Raw genomic sequence first — 23,501 nt, forward strand, 5'->3', positions numbered from 1 at the left:
TACTACTACTACTACTACTAAGAAAAGTACTACTAGTAACTCTACTGCTAGTAATACTACAACTACTACTAATATTACTACAAATACTAGTATGTATTATAGTAATAATAGTATTAGTATTACAGCTGATAATACTAATACTAACACTACTACTACTTCTAGTGTTTCTACTGCTACTGATACGAAACCTACTGTTGCTTCTTCTACTGATAGTACTACTAGTACCACAATTGCAACTAATGCTACTAATATTGCTAAAAACAATTAAAAACATGTTTTATAATTCTTCTCACCTTTTGTTATTTCTGTATTTAAAAAAAATAAAATTTCAGGTCCCGCAACTTCTGTATTTTCAGCAAATCCCATTTCCATATTATGAACAATTCTTTAAAATAATTTCAGCTTTTCTGATGTCTGTATTAAAAGCAATGTTTTTAATATTCATTTCAGCTTTTCTCATTTCTGCCTTTTCAGAAAATCTATCCCATTTCTCTATATTCAGCTATTCTTTCAAAATTATTTCAGCTTTTATAATTTCTGTATTTTCAGCGATTTTTAAAAACCCATTTCAGCTTTCAGCATTCCAAAGCATTTTCTGCAGGAAATGCAATTTCGAGTTATTAATGCATCATTTTTCAGTCTTTGTGGGGAATTACGTCCTGAACAATTTGTCATATTTTACCAGTTATTCACATGTTTTTCTAAGTAAACGCGTCATCAGCTCAGTGATTATTGACATTAACCCATAACCCAAACCCTAGTTGTCAGTTAAATGTGGTTAAGCAATCCCTCCTGAGTGCAAATAGATTGGAACACTGAAGTAAAGCACAACCTCGGTAGAGGTGGATTACAGCAGTGCAGTTGTTCAACAAATGCAAACAGCATCTAACCTGAAGAAAGAAAAAACTCTTATAGGCTTAAAATTACTATTACAACTAGTAGTACTACTAAAAATACTACTACTTCTAGTAGTGACTCTGCAACTGACATTACTACTCTACTACTACTACTACTAAGAAAAGTACTACTAGTAACTTTACTGCTAGTAATACTACAACTACTACTAATGTTACTACAAATACAAGTATGTATTATAGTAATAATAGTATTAGTAATACAGCTGATAATACTAACACTACTACTACTTCTAGTGTTTCTACTGCTATTGATACGAAACCTACTGTTGCTTCTTCTACTGATAGTACTACTAGTACTACAATTACAACTAATACTAATTATATTGCTGCAAACAATTAAAAACATGTTTTATAATTCTTCTCAGCTTTTGTTATTTCTGTATTTAAAAAAATAATAATTTCAGGTCCCGCAACTTCTGTATTTTCAGCAAATCCCATTTCCATATTATGATCAATTCTTTAATATTCATTTCAGCTTTTCTCATTTCTGCCTTTTCAGAAAATCTATCCCATTTCTGTATATTGAGCAATTCTTTCAAAATTATTTCAGCTTTTATAATTTCTGTATTTTCAGCAATTTCTAAAAACCCATTTCAGCTTTCAGCATTCCAAGGCATTTTCTGCAGGAAACGCATTTTCTAGTTATTAATGCATAATTTTTCTGTCTTGGGGAATTACGTCCTGAACAATTCGTCATATTTTACCCGTTATTCACATGTTTTTCTAAGTAAACGCTTCATCAGCTCAGTGATTATTGACATTAACCCATAACCCAAACCCTAGTTGTCAATTAAATGTGGTTGAGCAATCCCTCCCGAGTGCAAATAGATTGAAACACTGAAGTAAAGCACAACCTCGGAAGAGGTGGATTACAGCAGTGCAGTTGTTCAACAAATGCAAACAGCATCCAACCTGTAGAAAGAAAAAACTCTTATAGGCAATAAAACCTCCAATGTTCTTTGGGATACTATCCTGATTCTGCCTTACAAATCACCTTGAACATCTGTTTACCCAGAACACCATGTGTCTCAGTGAAAGAGGTCACACACTCCCTGTGGAGTGAGGAAAAAAACTATTTAGGTTTTCCCAGCATTGGTATTTAAGGCATTACCTTATCAAATATGTGGACATTTGCATGGATTACCTGAACCGCAACCCTGAATTGACACATTAATTAAAAAACAAAATTCTTGTTGACTTATCAGTCAAAAGTTGTATCCCTCCATAAATAGGAAAATCCTGTTAATAGAAATACGAAATCTCTTTGCAATGTTTTTATTGATTCAGAATACAGAATGGAACTGAACAGTCAGCCGTATAGAAAGGCTCAGAGTCAGAGATCTGAAATATATGTACTGTTTAATCCTATACATTTGACCCTACAGGTGAATAATGTAAACGACAAAGGCTTAGTTGTGACCTGCACGCCTCCCCACTGAAACAGTGCAATTATTGAATTTCACAATAAGGTGATTACCTATTAAGATTATTAGATTTTGTTTTACCAGTTATCTGAACTAACGTTTGGTGAACTTATGGTGAATTTAGGAAGAATCCGCATAAGTAGGATGAACACATAACTGTATTTTGGACTTGAAACAAGACGAGTTATGGGAGCGAGACTCAAACTGCTTTTGCCGGTCGTGTCTCTTCTTGAAGTAAAACCTCCCCCACACTTGTTTCACCGCTCTTTGCAGTAACCCGTGACCCCTCCCCTCATGTCTTTCATTGCCTACGCACATGCACACTTGTGTGATAAGGCATTTCCTATGAGATCCTGCATAGATCAAACTGAGTGATTTTCACACTATTACTCAATTAGGGTTCTGAAATACGAACAAACAAAAAATGTGGTTTAAAGTCGATGCGGTATAAAATAAATACTGTGACTACTTTCATTTCACCAATTATGACATATACACACAAAAATGAATGGTACATTAAGAGAGTAACCCTAGTACCTTTTATCAATACTGGGATAAATTAGCCAATTTAAAAAAAAATTGCGACCTGACAAATTATGTCATTTTGTGTAAGAAATTTTCACGAAACAGCTTCATTGTTCACTAAGATGATATCCATTAGTGTTGGTTCAATGCAGAATTTTAATTTCTATGATTCTTCCAGAGAATTTCTAAACCTAATCCAATTATCACTCTTTTTTAGAAAAAGAACAGAAAAACAATGTGTGAATCAGTCTGTCCGTAATTAAAGACTGCCCTTTTCTCACCTCAGGAGTGTTTGAGAATAATTCAAAACCTTTACTGAATGGGGAGTCCTAGTGCAAGTTTGTTTAAGGTGTTCATAAGTGACAGATTTTCTTTTTAATCAGGCCAAATACTGTAACAGCAAAAGAAAAATATGTGAAAAAGTGTTACAGTTTTTTTTGATTGCTAAACGTCAGTGGGCACAACTGGAGTCATGTGCAAAACTCTAACTACAGTCTGCACTACCAACAGTCACCTGAGCTAAACAGTTCACGTCACGTGCAAAACTCATTCCAAGCAACACAACTCTTAACACACGGCTCAAAACAGGCTCAGTGCAGCAAACACTGTGCACAAGCCTCACTGACAGAACACACACTGTCACTCAGAACACACTGAGAGTAAAAACACTAGCATCAAACACCAATACAGAAAATACTAAATTTTCATCTTTACAGTTTGAACAATTTCAGTGACTTCATAGAAAGTAATATTTTCTTCAATGAAAAGATTGACATTCTTTCACATGAATTATTTTATTTACATTTTTAGAACATAACAATTCTTTAAGGTAAATGAAAATTAGCAGTTTGCTTCAATAGTCTGTACTGTAATTTACAGAATTACAGTAATGAGAAAAAAAAGGTAGAAACTAAAAGTACATACTTTAATTCTAACAAATAATTGAGGGGCTAATCCTGCCTCTCTCTAGCATCAGGCCACAGGTTTTCGTCAACATCACATCTAATGTTCTCTCTTGCCATGCACCTGGGGAAGAACCTTCTGGAGTGCCTTATCCATCCCTGGCAGTCCTCTGGACTTGTGGCCTCACATCCGGCACGCATGGCTTCCAAAAGAGACATTTGGTCATGTGGGTGGTGATCAAACACTTTCCACCTCCAGGCAGAGAAAAACTCCTCTATTGGGTTGAGGAAGGGTGAATATGCAGGCAGGTACAAAACTATAAATCTGCAATGTGCTGCAAACCAATCTGTGACAGCTGCAGAGTGGTGAAAAGCAACGTTATCGCAAACTATGACAAAAACTTGGGGGTTTCTTACTGGCTCCCCCTGTTCTGCTGGCACTAGCTGAGCATAGAGCTGTTCTAGGAAAGCTATAAGCCTTTCTGTGTTGTATGAGCCAATGAGTGGTGTGTTGAGAAGCAAACCATCATTGGCCATTGCAGCACACATGGTTATATTTCCCCCCCTTTGGCCTGGAACCTCCACAGTGGCCCTTTGACCTATAACATTCCTTCCTCTGCGCCGTGTTTTGGCAAGGTTAAATCCAGCTTCATCGATAAATACAAATGAATGTGGTGTTTCCAGTGCTTCCACCTCCATTACTCTCTGAAAAACAGTAAGTGCACAGTTTACGTAACTGTAGTAATGCTAGTGGTTTTTTTACTGTAAATATTTTTACAGTAATAGCTGTGTATGTAACCTCAGACGTCTTACCTGGACATATTGGTATCTTTGCTCTTTTACCCGTTCACTGTTCCTCTCGAACGGTACAGTGTATAACTGTTTCATTGTAACTTGGTGTTTCTGTAGGACTCGAGCAATAGTTGTTGTGCTGACAGAATTAACATTTTCAAATATATCATTATCAGCCAGCACTCTATCTTGAATCTCCCGCAGTTTTATTGCATTGTTGACAACAACCATGTCAACAATAGCATTTTCCTGCGCATCTGAAAATATTTTTGCTCTTCCTCCTGTTGGGGGCAGCCTTTGGGTCCTGTTGTAAAAATATATTTTACAGTCAAACTTACTGTAATATATATTTGTGTAAATATTCCATAATTGCAATACAAAATAAATTCCTGTAATGTTTTCATTTACTATAAGGATGTAACTCTCACCTGTTTGTATGATGGAAAATTCGCATTACAGATGCCACTGTGGATCTTTGCAGATTGGGTTGCACCCTCAACCCTGCCTCTCTCAATGAGAGACCATGGTTCACGACATGGTCTATAAGTGTAGCCCTTATTTCATCTGAAATAACAGCTCTTTGTCTTCTTTGTCTCCCTCCACAAACCCGCCCTCTCCCTGCCACCCTTCTCCCTCCACGAACCCGTCTTCCTTGTTCCATTTCCAAAATTAGTCTTTCTGAGCTTTACCTGTGTATATATATATATTTTGTGTGTGTTCACTAACAAGTCTAAAACAAGACACCTGCTTAGCCTTTCAGCTGAAATTGCAATCAGCAGTGTTTGAAAGGCACAAGGCTGAAATCTATTTCGTTTTGAATGTGTGGTTCACAGTTTTGACAGCAGTGTGTTAGCATTTGAACAAAGTGCTGTAAATCCACAGTGTTGTGCAGGTTGTGGTTAAAGTCATGGGATAAGTGTGTAGAGTTTTGAAAACTGTGTTCAAGCAATGAAAAATGAACTAGAGTTTGGTCCACATGAGCTGCTGCTGTGCAGACTGTAGTTAGAGTTTTGCACATGTAGTTCCAGTTGTGCTCACTGTCGTTTAGCAATCGAAAAAAACTGTAAAACAGGTGGGCCTGTTGTTTGAGTTGATCATTACTCAAAAAGAGGAAATACATTTGCATTTAGGGACTATTTGGTGTTCTTGACTCGGCGCCCCTCGGACTAATGAGTAGTTTAAGATGGGAAGACGGTGTATGTGAGTCAAAATAAACTACAGTGTGTGTGTGTGTGTGTGTGTGTTTTCGTGGTGATGAAGGATCATGCCGGTCAGTGCGACAGTATGGCTCATTGATATGTAATTGTTGGTTTGTTCAACGCATCGTTGCTTTTGGTCTTTTTATCGGATCCGGGCCACCTGGAAGAAAAATAAAAAAATCTGCTGACTCCTCTTTGATGGACACGTCGGTGGTCATCGTTCATTTATTCGTTGGTCTCCAACCACTTATCCGGGCTCGGGACGCGGCCAAATCATCTCTGTTGCAACAAGAGGAAAACAAAGCCACTTCATTTGTAGATGGGAGGAGGTCCTTACAACACGGATGAGGTTCTGGTTTTAAGAGCCATTTCATTTGTGCATATTTCCTGAGAATACATGTGATTCAGATGAGAGTTTGAGATCGCACCTTCCTGCCTAGATGGAGGAGGTGGACCACACACAGCCCCCCCAACGCTTGCGGCGTCGTTTCTGCTGAACTAGCACCACGAACAAGCTAGTGGTTGAGTCAGTCATACCTCATTTCCGATAGGTCCGCTGATAAGGGGAGCCTGCACGGTGAAAACTACTCTGCATGAGTCACATGCGAGACCGAAGCTTCAGGATGTTCTGTCCTAATATTGAACTGTAAATTACATCGATTTGTGTGAATATTCTTTTGCATGTTTCAACAAGACAGCAAATCACCTCAAAAAAGTTCTGTGAGATAGTTTTATTCATTCCCTGCATGCATACATGCATATACTGAGGATTGTCTAAACCTGACCTAAACTGCACGTCTTTAATCCTTCATTTGTGTTTCAAACTAAGAATTACAGTATATTTAAAAACACTTACACAGCCACAAAAGAAATCCTTCACTATCGCCAGTAATTGTAACAATGAACACGCTGGTTATTACACTTACGAAACGTAATTCACAAATGAACATTGATATTCACTGGAACTTTGAACCTGGATTACCTGTTTTTATAAAAATAACAAACCATCTATACGTGAAGAGGGGCCATTTCTACATCGTCCTGCATTATCTTAGAGATTACCAAGCCTTTTAGAGGAGATGCACACATGATAAGTCACAACTTCAATAACATCTCCTTCTTAGACCGGAGTAAAGTGTCCAAACAACAAGTTTAAAATACTCCGTTACAATCTTACATTCAAAGTGTGCATTAGCAAAAGCACTGAGGTCAGCGATATGAACTCAAAGTTTAAAAGGAAAAGCTAGAGATTACGCAGAAAACTGTCAATTGTAACTGAAATATTAGAGGATTACTAGTTATTAATTTTAACATAGTTTACTATTCTAATCAGCGGTTCCTGCTTTTCCCTAATCTTTGCTTTTTATGGTGAAATTCTTTTTTAAAAACTGTACTAAAGCATAGGCTGCTTGTACCAACTGACCTCCCACCATAAAGGCATAATTCAGTTCGTTGAAATAAGCTGTTGAATAAGGAAATCACTGGTAGTTTTCTTTAAAAAACAGTTGACGTCAACCGGACCTCAACTCCTCAACTAAAAATCTGTGAATGTGTTTATGAAATATGAATACCTCTGGCAGCCCTGCTGCTTGTAGCTTGTTGAAGACAAAAAGCCAAGGGACAGTGTGTTTGTGTGCATGTTCTCGGAGCGCGTCCAGGTTGAATGACTGCATCAACTGATTTACATCTCAGCAATCCATTCATTTATTTTCTTTATAATTTTCGCTAGAAAAAAGTTGAAAAAAATCCCATTGCTTAGTTGAGTTTTGTAATTCAAAGTCATGAAGATTTATTTGCATCACTCGGAGTCTATTATGTGTAATAACAGTGACAGATCTCAGAACCAATAGAACTAAAAAGTTATTAAACTTTTTTGATTACATAATCCCTCACATATTTTTTCTTCCCAAGTTATTAGGAAAATATGAATGGATTTGATTCCAACCTCCGTTACAATTATGAGTGTAAATTGCAGACTGTAAAAAGCAAAATCTCTACATTCATCAGTTGCATGTTAAATCACATCACAATTTATCAACAGATCACATGTCTGTAAAAATACTTTTCAGAGTCAGTGCTCCTGTACATAAATGTAATTTGCATTAAGGTGTGATCACATTTCTTTATACAAGTATAGGTATGTGTAATATTATATTAAATTAATATAAATATTGTTAGCTCAGAGCCTCCGTATGAATTGAACTATTCAGGTCCCTTTCACAAGACTTTATTTGTCAGTGATCATGAGCACGTAACAGCTCGTGTTCGTGATAGGAGGGAACATCCTCGACGATATAAAGCGGAGGGATCACTCCTCTGCCTCACTGCTGTGACATGTCACGAGCTGTGGCCACCATGTGGCTCCTCCTCCTCCTCTGCTGCTCTCACCATCAGCTGCTGATCGCTCAAGGCAAGTTACAACTATTCTCTTCAGATTGGACTTTCTGTACCTGGGATTAGCACTTTTGGAGGGTAGACAGATATCATGCTAAAAAGAGGCAGTCGGATTTCCTGAAAGTAAAAGTATTAATGAAAAGAAAACTGATTGTTGTAAATGTTAGCGCTGAAGTCGGAAAATAGGCTGGCTTCAAACATTTTAATGAAGTCAAAAGATGAATGTACGAGGATGACCAAAAGTAATAGCACCTGTCCTTTGTATGATAAATCATTGCACATACAGTGCTACTGTAAGAAATAAAAAGTCAACACTTTTGTCTAAAATGATCACACAATAATAAAATCAGTAAAAAGCAAGCTGGAAGATAATTAAATGATGCTTAGGTAATCTTGTGTTGTTTGCTGTGAAAAACTTTCTTTCGATTATGAAAACATATACATATAGTGAACATAGATATATATATATATATATATATATATATAGTTATATATATTAAAACAAATATCTATTAATATATATAAAAGTATATATAAATATATATTTTTTTATCGTTTTTATTTTAGGGAATGAAAACAACAAGGACATACCTAAAAAGATATTCCCAGAAAATAAAAGTGTCAGACTTGTCAGAATTTCTCTATTACATCATTTTCTTTCTAAATTTAAAGAAGTAAAAGATTTTGAACTAATAGTAAAACATAATAGTATATTGAAAATGGGGGAAATAAGAATGTAGAGAGATTTCAGTCCAACAGAGGTCAAAAATGTTTGCAACGTTTTTTTTTTATTTGTCTAAATTAAAAGAACTTTTTGTCTAAAAAAAATGTGTGGATCAAACAAATGTATTTTTCTAAACATGCGTTTATGTGACCAGCTGACGACAGGACGGTTCTGATGAATTGGAACAACCCATGTGAGGGCTACGTCGGGATCATTCATGATGGCCAACTGGGCTACGTTGGGAGTACAAACTGGAACGACGCAGCCTCAAAAGTGGTGTGCAGCAGTATTCAATGCGGGAACCCCGTAAAGAGCCAGCGCATGACTCCTCCGTGGCCCTTTGACAAATTCTGGATCAACGAGGTGAACTGCACGGGAGAAGAGGCCCAGCTGTGGAAGTGCAAGTTCCCGGGCTTCGGCGTCAGCCACCACCAAAAGGACTCGCTGCGATACATCCAATGTTCACGTACGGCTCGACTTTCACACTACACACTAAGACCCGTCATGTGCAGCTGAAAGTTTTTCCTGTTTAAGAAAAGTTGGTTTATGATGTATTTGGATTACCTGTCTTTCCTCCTCTAGATGAAATCGAACTAAGCCTGGACGGATTTGAATGCGCGGGAGCTGTGCAGTACTCCGTTAATGGGGGGAAAACGTATTCGGGTTACATTTGTGCTGACGGCTGGGGTAAGATTGAGCATCATGCATCCAGTGCCGTTCTACAGTATGTAGTCTTTACTTCGTGCTTACTCATTGATGATACGTCCAGCTTATTAACAGCTGGACGTACTTAAAATGTATTTTTTCTAAAAGCTCAAAACAGGTTTAGTATTTGCTTTCGACTTTGTGATGCTTTTAAATGGATTAGTTTCTTAAGTATTAGATCTTGTGACACGTCCAGTAGCATGATGCTGATTATTCAACGTTTTTCGTATATTTTTCTTCATCAAAGAAAAAAAGGACGCCGACGTTTTGTGCAAATCCCTCAAATGCGGCACAGCCAAGGAGATTGTTACTCAGCAATGGATGGGTTGGAAGGGATTCAGACAAAAAAACAAGATGATGGTCAAGTGTTCGGGCATTGAAAATGTCACTCATCTGTGGCAGTGTGCCGTGGGGGAAAGATCATCGTGCCAGAAGCCGGCTTCTGTCATATGCACAGGTAAGACACACATACACACACACACACACACACACACACACACACACAAACACACACACACACACACACACACACACACACACAGTCATCACGTTTACTCGGGTGGCGCAGACAATTAAGGAAAGGGTTAATGTGCAGGTCACGAGGCAGTGCAACTCCGGGGAAACACGTCTAATGTCTGTTCCGGGCAGCTGTATAAAGAGGAGAGTGGCAAGTGGACCCCGTTTCAAAACAACATAACCGACCCCGATAAGTGGTGCCAACAAATGCACTGCGGCACAAGCAGCGATCTCAATGGCACAGATCTGACATGTTCAGGTATTTCAACTAATTCACATTCCCCTCATCTTTACCTGAAACAACCAATAACACACAAATACTGTGTCGACGGGGTCTGAGCAACTTATTAAATATGAATTGTGATATGAAAAACACTTCGGTGATTCATCGGTTTTCCTTGCAGACAATGTTAAAGTAGTTCTGAAGCACAATAACACCCTCAGCAAGTGCTACGGTACAGTGTATGTCCAAGTGAATGATACAATGGTACAACCCGTGTGCGGCTCCTCTTGGGACCGCAAGGAAGCTGCAGTGGTTTGCAAGGAGCTCGGCTGCGGGAAGGTGAGTTTTCCAAATCAGAAGTTCACTTGCCGGGTTTAGCATTTATGCGCATTATATAAACCTGTATAGGAACGTGGAAACACAACTAGTGGCCCTTCTTAAAAAAAAACTTTATTTAGTGCAATCCCGCGTACATTTTTTCAATAATAACTGTGGCCACAGTGAAGACCACAGGGTAATGGTAGGTGTATATTTGTATCTACTTTTTTTGCAGGTGCATCAACATAGCACATGGACAAACAAGCAAACAAAGGGAATAATGGACAATGTGCTGTGCTCAGGCGAGGAAACCTCACTGTGGCAGTGTAGAGCCAAGCGTGACCACGCGCCCTTTCAATGTCCCTCTAACGTCTACGTGGTCTGTACAGGTGAGCTATGGCAGGATTCACAGGTTGATGGACTCTTACTGTTATTTAAATGTTGACATGATGGTGGAAGCAACAATTTGATTGTGTATTAATTTGTTTGATGACAATTTTAATTCATTTCTGCCCAGGTGAGTGCAATGTGAGAGCGTGTTGACAATTCTTCCTCTGTTACTGAGCAGGTAGTATAGGAGTGAGATTGAAGGATGGTCCCGGAAAATGTTGTGGGAGAGTGGAGATCCAGCATGAGGGCACATGGAAAAGGGTTAGCAAGAAAGGATGGACCAATCAAAACTCTGAGACGGTGTGCAAACTATTGGACTGTGGGCATAAAAGAGAGAATCTGAAAGAATTTAGCCAGGGTTCGGCTGAATTTCTGAATGGCACTCTACAATGTCCAAAGAACAACGTCGCACACATATCTGAGTGTATTAAACACAACGTGACGCTTGAGAAGAAGGCGATGGCGATGGCAATAACCTGTGAGGGTGAGTGAGTGAGTTTTATTTCTTATTCGACTGTCATTCACCAAATGCGACCTGTCACTTACAGCAGAGATGTGAAAGCACTCAAGTGAACTTAGTTTCAGTTCAGCCATTGCAAGGTTCAAACCGTGTAGCTGGTGTTTGCATGTGAAATTATATCCAAATACAGAATGTAATAAACTAATGACCAGCCCATTACAGCTTAGGGAGGATGATTTTGAATACAGTTTCCCACATTGATTATGTACATTCAGCGTTTCAGGCTTAGCATATCTTTTTAGCTAAGCTTAGCTTAGCTAAGTTCCAACTATTTCATTGTCTCAGTTGTGATTCATAAGCTATGATTCTGCTTTCTTGCTGACCGTATCTTGTGAGGGAAGAGAGCGACACCATGGACATGATGGCCTATTACGCCATTTTTCTCTCCTTCACAGAGCACAAGGTGGTTTTTCTGAAGGGAAATAAGCCCTGTTCTGGCATGGTGGGGATAGAGCAAGACACCAAAACCTACTGGCTCTCAGGCTCCAACTGGACATGGAACGTGGAGTCTGCAAACACTGTCTGTCAGCAAATGCACTGTGGGAATGCATCAAACCATATGCATATCAACAACACTAATGAGGGAAAATCCATCTGGAAGGAATCTTACAGCTGCTCATCCAACACCAAATCCCTGTTTGACTGTCAAAAAACCCCAAACCTGTCATCTGACCATGAAGACACGATTGCCTATGTCACATGCTCAGGTAGTAAGAAATTATATTTCTTTAATTCCTATCTCGTCTTTTTCTTTTATTTAACTTCTGGTGCAGTTATACTAATAACTGAAAAAAATATAATTTAAATAAATTGAATTGAATATATTAATCGAAACAAATGTGTTTGTTCTGAAATAAATTTGCTGATGTCAGTTTGCATACAATTTTCTTTTGCTGTTTGGTTGCCACAATAGGAAAAATTACAGCAAACCTGACCAATGGGTGTTGGGGCAATGTCAACGTTTGTTTGGGGAAAAAGTGCGGAGGGGTGTGTTCCGACGGCTGGGAAAACTCCAAGGCGGTTATGCTGTGTGAAGAGCTGGGCTGTGGGAACAGGGTCCTTAAGGCCACCAGCACGCCTAAAGAAAGCCAGGTGATCATGAAAAGTGTGCACTCAACGACGGAGACCACCAACATGACCCAGTGCAACTTCGTCACACGTGATGAAAATGACATCAACTATAAATGTAGTCCAGCCTATGTTGTCTGTTCAGGTAATTGATTTTAAAATACATACTTAATATTCAAAGATCTTCCCCTTGTAGCTGTTTTTTTTAGTTTTATCTGTCAGTTAATGGAATTATTTCTCCAATGTCTCCGTCCCTGTAAAAGTTAGATCAAAGAACACTGCATCTGTTGTAGGCCAAATCATTTTACATCAAAACAAGTTGCCCTACAAATAGAAAAACTAGAAGCTGACTGCGAACTCTTCAAAGCGATGCCCCGGTGTCGTTATCAGATGTCAGGAGATGCAAACCAAGCGCTTCTATCCGAGCATTTGAGATTGAAAACTGGCCAGGAAAAAAGAGCAACCTGGCATAAATCGAAGGAGGTTCTAACTCTGTACCTTGAATTGTTCTTTTGCAGGTAGCATAAAAACCAAATTCAGTAAATTAAATGAGAAATGTTCTGGAAGTGTGGAGATGCTCTATGAAGGCAAGTGGATCCCAGTTTGCGCCAATGCTCTTAAAGATAAAAACGTACAAGACACCATCTGTGGAGAGCTGAAATGTGGTCAAGCCTCCAAACTCATCGACTACTTCGGACCAGCGGGACAGGGTCCCTTCATTTCAGAAATCAACTGTTTTGAAAATGGCAACAAGTTATTAGCAGCATGTAATATGACGTCTCAAAAGGATGCCTGCAAACCTGGTGTCCTCCAATGTTCCGGTATGTCAAATGATTTTATCTCAAATTGATCACTTTAAATATGTCTTCCTTATTCCCAGTGAAACAGTGGCTTTTGTCTTGACTTATTTTTTGTCTGTAGGTTAAAATGAATTATGTCGGAAAAGTTAGGCAGAGAATTTTTTTTTGTTAGGGATTGATATGTACTAAATTGCTTTCTTGCACACAATTAGATGAAAATGAGAATCTTACATGTTGAAAAGACAAATAGGAAGGTACCAACAGGAGACTGTTGGCTTACCTTAACATACTTTGCCAAATGAACTGGCTGCTAGCCAGGAGGATCTTAATCCTCAGCAACAAAGCAAATAAGAAAATACTGCCCAATGATGAACCATTCCTTTAACTCCTACCATTCTTAAATCAAGAAGTATTTTTAGTCCAACACAAAACATATTTGCTAACCTATTTCCAAAATGAGGTAAATCTTTTGGCAAATTGATATAGGATCACAGCGTAAGATAATTTACACTTCTTGAGTTCTTGCTACTTATAACTACCGGTAATTTTCCTAATCTTAACTCACCTTCCCGGATGCTTGTTGTTCTCAGACTGGAGAAAGATGGCACTGACTGTTGGCAGCGCCTGTAAAGGAGCTGCAACAGTTCTCTCTGAGGGGAAAAGGAGTCCCATTTTCTTCGAGAGCTGGACAGAAAGGATGGGAAACATGCTTTGTAAGCATTTGGGATGTGGCAGATTGAAGCGCAACGAAAGCAAATATGTTTTGCAATCCCCCACAACCACAAACTTCAACTGTGCAACTGTAAATGATTCAGAAAGCCTCTGGGACTGTGGAAGTTCGAACATGGAAAGCCAATCAAAACAGCAGCTTTTTATTGAATGCCAAGGTGAAATTAACTATCTGCAGGATTGTGATTATTTACTGTCTTATTTACATACCACATACATATAGCTATGCTAAATACGAAGCTACAGCAAGCAGTAGGCATACTTATTGTTGTTAGCTTAGCATAAAGGCACAGAGGAAGCAGGGAACAAACCTTGCCTGGTTCCATCCAAATGTTAATGAAAAGTGTATATACTTACTAATAATAATGTTCAGGGGCTTATGAGTTCAGCTATTTTCAACTAGCTAGATATTTCAACTAATTGCCCTGCAGAAAACTATTAGTTGTCATTGCTTCTTTGATTATCCTTTGTTCTTGTTCCTACACTGCTTTTCTTTTTAGACGAACCCCAAATCATCCTTTCAGAGGGATGTTACGGTGAAGTGAAGATAAACAACCTCGAGGTGTGCGCTACGAACTGGAAGGAGAACTACTCCGATATGGTTTGCAGCGAGATAAACTGTGGAGGAAACGCTGTTGCTAGTTCCTCCCATGATAGAATGCCTCAGCGAAATAAGGACTACCACCATGTGCGTTGTGATGACAACGATTATTACCTTGGCCAGTGCAAGAGATTCAAAGGAAAGTGTGATGGAAATCTGGTGTCTGTTTACTGTGTCGGTAAGTATGATTTCAAAATTTCATCCAGTCACCGTGTCTGAACAAATGTTGTGAATTATTTTGGAGGGGAAAAATAGGTTCACGTTTCAAAGTTGCCAGTAAGTTTTCTTGAGTTTTTTAGAAGAAATAGTGAATTAATTCAACTACTGAATGAAATACAGCACAGAAATCCTTTTGTATTATTTGCTCTGAGCGCCAGAGCCATATTAAAAATGTTGGTGCATCTCTCACATCAATCATAGCCACGGGATTATTGCCTACCTTAGTATAACGATCAGGAGTAGATGGGAAAAAGCTGGACAGGACGCTATTGTCCAAAATAAAAATATAGCTTTTTATACTTTGGTTTAGCAGAGCTCACCGTATTCCCCCAGGTCCATATTAAAGAAATATATATATATATATATATATATATATATATATAAATAGACGCTTTATGGTGCTTTTGATTGAATTCCTGTCATGCAAGTGGTTGAATCGAGCTGCCAAACTATTCCTCTAAGCATATTGGGGTTTTTTTTGTTCCAAAATTGTTTACAGGTAATGTGAAGTTCAACACCACAGAAAAATGTGGTGGTCAGATTGAAGTTCAATATCGAGACAGGTGGGAAAAAGTGTGTTCCGGGGCGCCTCTTGGCTCAGAACATTTGAAAAAGCTGTGTAAAGAGATGAATTGTGGTGGCCACAGTGGGATCCAGAGCAAAGACAACAACGACAAGGTAACTATATGTATTTCTACTGTCTCATCAGTCTAATAAGTATTGCAACATCACAGGATCTTCTGTTTCACTACGTGCTGTTCATTGGCCTCACTTTGAGCGGTCATACTTTCCATTATTTTGTATTGTGCATTTAAATGGAGCACTCTAAATGCCGACACATTTGAATTTAAGGTCAAGTCGCATTTGGAAACAACACTGGAATGCGGCAATGAGAACCTGGACATCAAGTACTGCCTCCACAAAAAGCTTTGTGTGACTAGTAAACCTGCTGAGATCTACTGCAACGGTAAAAAAAGGCACGAATCCTAAAAAAAACATTCAGTCGTCTGGCATCAGAATCCACTTTTAGATGTATGTAAAATCAGAATTCATTCATCTCAAGAAACATCTTGTGAATCATTAACATGGTAACGGGATGTCTGGAAGGATTGCACCCTGCTCTGTGAGTAAAATGCCGAACCGACATGGGGGCATGTGTTTGATTTCAGGGTATGAGGTCCCACCAACCGAGCCACCCAAAATAGTCGCGAACCCCCTATGGCCGAAAATGATGGCGGTGGGACTCGTTCTGGTTGTGGTGATATTGATTGTCGTGTTGCTACGAATCTGCAAGGTAAAAAGAGCCAAGAAAGGCCAGAATGTGTCACGTGAGTATATTGTTATCTGTCTTCTTTGTTGTCATTGCTCGAGTGTACCATTCAGACGTACATGAATAAAGGTGTACTGGAGCCTTCTGCCACAAGAGGCCAGTCTTTCTGCACGCTAACTATATTCTGACTGCTGTGAAAACCTTTAAAATAACATCTGCCTCTGACTAGCATTTATATTTCAGCTGTTAAAAAAAAAATACATCACCGTTAGCCATCAATGCTTACTTGAAAGCAGACACCACAGTACAGCACTGACCTTAAAAAGAGTTCAATACTCTTGTGTACTCGTTGTGTACTAACTGTTAGTATTCCTGACCCGTAAACTTCTAATTGCTCTTTTTTTGGTGCAGCTGGAAGGTTGTCAAGTAAAGAAGATGGTTTTGAAAGTGGCAGCTATGATGAAGTGATGAGCAAATCAAATGAAATGGAGGAACTGAATCGCACGAGTGAGTCTCACAACATTTTCATTTATTTTTTAGTTTCTTAAATATTCCAATTACGGCCTGCTCCTCAGTTCCATGTCCCCAGTTGTGCCATAATGTCAATGTCAGAGAAGGTGAGGAGTACCACTAAAGAGGAAACTAAAATAGGAAATAAAATAGAATGGCAATAGAAGAAAGTAGGATAAAAAACAATAACTGTGGGATAAATGTAAGAGTAAAAGAAATGTGAAATACAACAAAATGCTAATAAAAAACAGATTCATACAAAAAAATTTAATAACAGTTCCGAATAGAATAACAGAAAAAGTAAGAAACTTTTTAAAAACTATAAGATACAGGATATGAATAAAAAGTTGTTATATGTCATTCAAATTATTACTACTTTATAGCATAATTATACTTCCTCACAGTTATATACATTATATATCACATCATAGCACTAATCAACACAACACAAATATTAACACTTAATGTTACAGTACCTCTTTAATTTTGTTTAATCTCTTCTCTTTCAAGTTATTTCATTCAAATAATAATTTGTTTTGGTCTCACCTCGTATCTCTTTGTAGCATTCTTGGACAAGAATTTACTCTAACTTTAATATTCAAACTCAGGATTTAAAAACACAGGCATGCAACGTGAAGGCATTTGTAAAAAGGCTTCCGTGCTGTTGTTCACGCAGGATTCAGATCCGAGACTGAAGTCTTCGCGGGCAACGACGCGGGCAGCACCTCATTTGAGTACGACGACATCGACGAAGTGGCCGTGGTTCAGCCGCTGACCTCGGGGGCCGACACCGCAGGGGCCTCAGGTAGTGACTCCATGCAGGTTTTACACACTAGAACACCAGTTCTTTGACAAAATATGTAATTGTTGGTAATCAGACTAAAAGAAATGCAAAAATACAACAAAATGCTAATAAAAAACAGATTTGTTTCGAATAGAATAACAAAAAAGTAAGAAACCTTTTAAAAACTACAATTGTACCATTGCACATGGTAATAAGAGAACATAGTCGCTGATATTGAAAAATGATTTAATTTTAATATTGTTGAATATGGTATTTCACAGGATATGAAAAAAATGTTGATATAACACTATTTTACTTCAGCACAGCAAAATATTCCAATCATTGTGCTTTCATATTATATTTCATATATATAAGTTGTTATATTCCATTCAAATATATTACTTCATAATATAATTATATATAATATTAACACTAATCAACACAAATATTAACACTTAATGTTACCTCTTTAATTTTGTTTAATCTCTTATTTTAGTTTCAATTTATTTCATTCAAATATTTGTTGAGGTCTCACCTCGAGTCTCTTTTTTGCTTCCTTGGGTAAGAATTCAGTCTAACATTACATAACTATTCAAACTCGGGATTTGAAAACACAGGCATGCGTTTGTAAAAAGGCTTCCGTGCTGTTGTTCACGCAGGATTCAGATCCGAGACTGAAGTCTTCGCGGGCAACGACGCGGGCAGCACTTCCTCATTTGCATACGATGACATCGACGAAGTGGCCGTGGTTCAGCCGCTGACCTCGCGGGCCGACACCACAGGGGCCTCAGGTAGCGACTCCATCCAAGGTTTTCACACACTAGAACACCAGTTCTTTGACAAAGTATGTCATAGTTTGTAATCAGACTTGAAGCAATTTTAAAAGGCAACTAATTGCTTTCACAGATGGGGCGACTTTCGAGGTGTATGACCAGGAGGAGACATATGACGACGTCGAGGCCTGCTCGGGAATCATTCAGACTGAGGCCGAAATCCATGCCGCCACCCAACCCGCCACCGAAAGCGACGCAGCGGCGCCTGCAGGATCGGAGCTGGGGGATGACAACTACATGCAGCCAAGGCGGGTGAGCCAAAGCTGAGTTTGGCTAAGCAAAGTGGATCTCCCCGAAAACCCAGCTTCCACAAACTTGATGGAAAAAGAAATCCATATGGAGATTTACAAAAGTGAATCAGATTTACTCTAAAATTCTCATGATGCTAGATAGACAATATTGCATTGTTTATTAATAGAATCTTTTCTGTACACAAAAAGTTATCAATCATCATCAAGTGGTGGGCTGTCCTCCAATTACAGGTGAGAAAGAATGTGGTTCTTCTTCAAATGTACAAGATGAAAGTGATGCAGAGGCTTTTCTGCCGGTATTTTTTTGTGTGCTTGGGATGCTTTAGGAGAATTTTTTGATTTGTTTGTTAGATTTGATTGTTATGCAGAATTGCTGTTGAACAAAGCCTTGATGATTCAAACAATAGGTTTTGATACATGTTTTGCAGTACTTTGTACATTCGATTCGTGTTTAAACAAACATGTGCTCTATAGTATTAGAGAAATGTGTAAAATGTATAATATGGTATAACAAAGCTGATACAGTAAACTCATGTCACCACATGGTTGCATTGTATATTTCTGTGTGAGATAAGCAAGTTGTTAGAACGTATAAAATTGACATTTTAAATAATACCTGCTGAGAGTTTGATGACAGTGTCTATACGGTGAATACAAAACTACAGCCAGCAGCTGGTCAGTTTAGCTTAAGACTAAAACTAAAAACAGCTTTCTTGGGTCGGTCCAAATGTAACAAAAGCCACTTGACAGTTGGCTTCACATGAAAGCACAACTGAAATTTTAAAAAAGTACACCGGAATTGTTTGAGCAATGCCAATAGGAATGACAAAAGTGCAAAAACGCATAGTTATTAATTAACATTTGAATACCTTTAAAATAGCATAAATAACCATATAAATAGAATGGGATTTTTTTATTGTTTTTTTTATTTTTTTTATTTCACCATCTGGCAAGACAAAAAATCCATGTGGACCGCGGACGCTGCGATTCAAGCCATGAATGTCATCTCTCATTGTTTAGCTGACTTCAACAACAACTTACACTGTGTCGTATTTGCTTTATGATGATGTTAATTTGTGTAAACTAACTGTGCATCCCTGTACTTCATGTTAAACAGGTCACAATTCTGGCTAGCTGTGAAGGCCATGTGTGCGCATTGAGGCGATGCTCCGTTGTGTAAGCCTCTTGTTAACAGCAGCTTTGTGCAACACAACATTAAACTGTTTGCAGAGGCCGTGTTTGTGTTCTGTTACCCTATTTAGGTATCATTCTCCACTTGCATCAGGTGATGCCGCCAGAGGCTCTGAGACGTTTTGGAAATGGCTCAGATGTTGAGTGTCAAACTGTATGTTGTATATGTCGTATATAGTTTGATACACAGCACAATAAGCCATTTTCTTCACGAGACTGCGTTGCAAAGCGACTCAAGATCGCTCCAAATTCATCTCTCTTTAATAATATGTTGTGTCGTTTTCAGCTTATTTTTATTTTATTATTTTATTAATTTGTATCACCCCCCTCCCTCAGCAGCAGAGCAGCTGCTTGTTACAAATGTTAACATGAGTAGTGCCATCCGTAAGGGAGCGAGGGACACGCTGGGAAGGACAGCCCCTCTAGAGGCATGTTTGGTTCGGGGTCAGCCAACGGCCACGGAGATGACTGAGCCAGCGATACGCCCAAAGGGACTCATTTGAAGGCAGCAGCCCCTGTGTGATGTGTAAACATCACGCCTTGCTGAGGGGCCGAAATTTGGGGTCAACTCTGAGCTCAAGTAGACACATCGGAGTCAAAGTGGTCAAAGAGAAATAATAAAATAACATTCTCATTTAGTCTCAGGAAGCATGAACACGTTGAAACAAGTTTGTACGATTTTGGTAAGTAATCAGTTTTGTTTACAACAGAACACAAAACCGTTGTGAGGAAACTAGTCTCTCATGCAGAATGGCTAGGTGGTTGACAGCGGAGGGGGTTGACGGGGGGGTTGAGTGCCAGTGGCGCTGACAGTCCGGCCGGCGAGGGGTGACGCTGACGGTACACCAAAGTCTGCAGCACCCCCCCGTCTGCGGTGGCGCAGGCCAGGTTGAGATCCCTGGTCTTTGGATTCAATGTGTGCCTTCACACAAGGGAAATCATTTGGGATTTTTTTATTATAGGAATACTAACTATAAAGCAAGTGAAAACTCACGTAAAAAAACAATATAAAATTAATATTGATTTTGAATATTTTTCTAGTGAGGGCGGCTGGGGTCGTGTGCCGATGTGAGGGTTTCTGAGGAGAGGAGGTTCTCTTCAAAGCCATCTAAGGCAAATTTATAATTTTTGGGCTTTACAAAATAAAATCAATTGAATTGGTTTGTGGTAAACTGAGGTGTATGTATTTTAATAAAGCACAATATGATACCAATATAATGTATTGCTATGACGTAGCTGGTGTAACATTATTGACAATTGTAAGTGTTTAAGGAGGCATTTGTCAATGACTGACTGGTCACCAATGAGTGGCGGTTGATGAGTAGACTGATAATTAAGGGAAATATAGTAGAACACAACTAAAATAATCTCTTATATGTCATAACGGCTACAAGTAAAATGTTACCATTTTATATTGGTAACATTTTATATTTTGTCCCATTTGAATACCACGTTGCTATGTAGGCAACATTATATACTGTACATACGGACACAGACATAAATAAAATACAGAAATGCAGAAATACAGAAATGTAGAAATATATTTACTTAATTGTGTTCTGTTTTGGTATTAATTTATATTAATACATTGATGTATTTATACATGTATTTAAGCATTTATTTATTCATTCATTCATTTATACTCATTTATAGTCATTTTTTGTCTTCCGGCGGCCGTGATGCAAAGTTCTGCTTTGCAGAATCCCCCAAAAAGCAGAATTTTATATGAATAAAATCTTACCTACCTCCACCACAGCGTCCTAAGCAAAAGAGAACAGGTGAGAAAGCCAGAGTAGACCCAGTGACTAGTACAGCGAAAGACACCCACTAATGTGCCAAGATCCGACTGACCGCGCTAGACCCAGAGGCAACAGAGGTCGCGCTAGTCCCAGAGGCAACAGAGGTCGCGCTAAATCCAGAGGCAACAGAGGTCGTGCTAGTCCCAGAGGCAACAGAGGTCGCGCGAGACCCAGAGGCAACAGAGGTCGCGCGAGACCCAGAGGCAACAGAGGTCGCGCGAGACCCAGAGGCAACAGAGGTCGCGCGAGACCCAGAGGCAACAGAGGTCGCGCTAGTCCCAGAGGCAACAGAGGTCGTGCTAGTCCCAGAGGCAACAGAGGTTACGCTAGACCCAGAGGCAACAGAGGTCGCGCGAGACCCAGAGGCAACAGAGGTCGCGCGAGACCCAGAGGCAACAGAGGTCGCGCGAGACCCAGAGGCAACAGAGGCCGCGCGAGACCCAGAGGCAACAGAGGCCGCGCGAGACCCAGAGGCAACAGAGGTCGCGCTAGTCCCAGAGGCAACAGAGGTTGCGCGAGACCCAGAGGCAACCGAGGTTGCGCTAAATCCAGAGGAAACAGAGGTTGCGCGAGACCCAGAGGCAACAGAGGTCACGCTAGTCCCAGAGGCAACAGAGGTCGCGCTAGTCCCAGAGGCAACAGAGGTCGCGCTAGTCCCAGAGGCAACAGAGGTCGCACGGCCTCATTCTGCCGATGTCAGAATGAGGCCAGGGTCTGAGCAAGCCCCTGAGCAAGCCCCTGGCCTCACATAACCCCCCAAAAACTCGCAGATGCCATGCATCTGTCTCCACGTCCTGACTCAGTCCACCCTGCTGTTGTAGAGATGTTACCCGACCCCATAGAATAGCCATACGGCACCTTTTTGGCAAGGTGGGCAGTGCCTACTTTACCTACCCAGACTGCACGTCACTGCCTGCTAGTATAAACACCGCCCAGCATTACGTCCCGACGCCAACTAGCATCACAACCCCCCCCAATCACCATACACCACTAAAGCAGCACCGTTGCGCTGCATCTCAGACAAAATCAACAACGCGCAGCTTTCCTCAGCTGCTTAACATGTGGAATACGTTGCACTGTTGCGCGACTGCTAGAATTTGGGATCCTCAACCGATCACTTCGGACACGCTGCTGAAGGCTAATAGTTTCTCTCCCCGGAATCATCCGATGTCTGAATCGGCCCTCGTCTCCGTTACCGCGAATGCCCTGCATCCGGTTTCGCACTGAAATGACACCTGACAGCAACACAGAGAGAACCCCTTAAGAGGTTTGACTATATATGATTGGTTTAGAGCCACAGCGTCTGTTGGTCGTATACACCTGGGCACAGCCAATCTCCCCTAATTGGATAATTCCGGGAGACCAGCTGAAGCATATCTAAATTACGCGTGGCATAAAGGGAGTCTTCCTTCTAGAACCACTGCTTAACCTTGTTAACCTCTTGGTGTACTGCATGCTCAAAACATCATAGCATTGTTTATTAAGCCTTAATAAACAATGCTTGATAAAAAATGACTAACCAGCTTCTGATCTCCTTCTTAATACCTCATCTTTTGTTATTTTATTTATGTGTATTTATATTATGTGTATAAATTGTTTTGCTTTGAAAGGCTCCTGTTTAAGCACTTTATTTGTTGCACTTTTTTGTTTGATAATGAAAAATATTTTTCCCTAACTAAACTTGTCATTTTTTGCTGAACATGAATCATTAAGTGCTCTTAATAATACAATTATTAACAATATAGGTTAGGTTTCAGTTAAGAGTTAGTTGAATACCATTGTAATCAAAATGTCAATCAACCTAAATTGGTCAAATCTTAAACATAGGTCTATTAATTAGGCTATTTTGTGGTACATAGACAGTCATTGAGGCACAGCAATAGTTTTCTGGATGAAT

At 39.5% G+C, this 23,501-nt stretch overlaps 1 protein-coding gene and 1 long non-coding RNA gene across 3 annotated transcripts; one reads left to right on the forward strand and one right to left on the reverse strand.

Annotated features, from left to right (window-relative positions):
- Positions 1-3,294: 3,294 nt before the first annotated feature.
- LOC144383807 (uncharacterized) lies at positions 3,295-5,626 on the reverse strand. Its single transcript, XR_013451283.1, has 2 exons — positions 4,582-5,626; positions 3,295-4,473 (listed from the first exon to the last, which is right to left on the reverse strand). It is a non-coding gene; the product is annotated as an uncharacterized LOC144383807 (long non-coding RNA).
- Positions 5,627-8,085: 2,459 nt separating this feature from the next.
- LOC120829799 (scavenger receptor cysteine-rich type 1 protein M130) lies at positions 8,086-19,848 on the forward strand. 2 transcript variants are annotated; one of them, XM_040194252.2, is made up of 20 exons: positions 8,086-8,169; positions 9,032-9,343; positions 9,460-9,564; positions 9,830-10,039; positions 10,178-10,357; positions 10,503-10,660; positions 10,875-11,028; positions 11,208-11,513; positions 11,945-12,256; positions 12,463-12,762; positions 13,136-13,438; positions 14,008-14,304; positions 14,647-14,925; positions 15,466-15,644; positions 15,819-15,933; positions 16,136-16,294; positions 16,648-16,743; positions 17,423-17,551; positions 18,190-18,339; positions 18,437-19,848. In XM_040194252.2, the coding sequence occupies exons 1-20, from the start codon at positions 8,094-8,096 to the stop codon at positions 18,628-18,630; spliced, it is 4,014 nt and encodes a 1,337-aa protein (XP_040050186.2). In that variant the 5' UTR covers positions 8,086-8,093; the 3' UTR covers positions 18,631-19,848. The 2 variants fall into 2 exon arrangements, with proteins under 2 accessions (XP_040050186.2, XP_040050187.2); XM_040194253.2 differs by having other exon boundaries at positions 18,190-18,321.
- Positions 19,849-23,501: the final 3,653 nt, after the last annotated feature.

The sequence above is a fragment of the Gasterosteus aculeatus genome, chromosome 2 (assembly GCF_964276395.1).
Source record: "Gasterosteus aculeatus chromosome 2, fGasAcu3.hap1.1, whole genome shotgun sequence".
Taxonomy (NCBI): Eukaryota; Metazoa; Chordata; class Actinopteri; order Perciformes; family Gasterosteidae; genus Gasterosteus; species Gasterosteus aculeatus.

Coding starts and splice junctions, on each gene's coding strand:
- LOC120829799 (XM_040194252.2), top strand. CDS start 8,094: ATGTCACGAGCTGTGGCCACCATGTGGCTCCTCCTCCTCCTCTGCTGC. Junction 10,040..10,177: donor GGCTTCTGTCATATGCACAG/GTAAGACACACA, acceptor GTTAATGTGCAG/GTCACGAGGCAGTGCAACTC. Junction 18,340..18,436: donor AGGTAGCGACTCCATCCAAG/GTTTTCACACAC, acceptor TTGCTTTCACAG/ATGGGGCGACTTTCGAGGTG.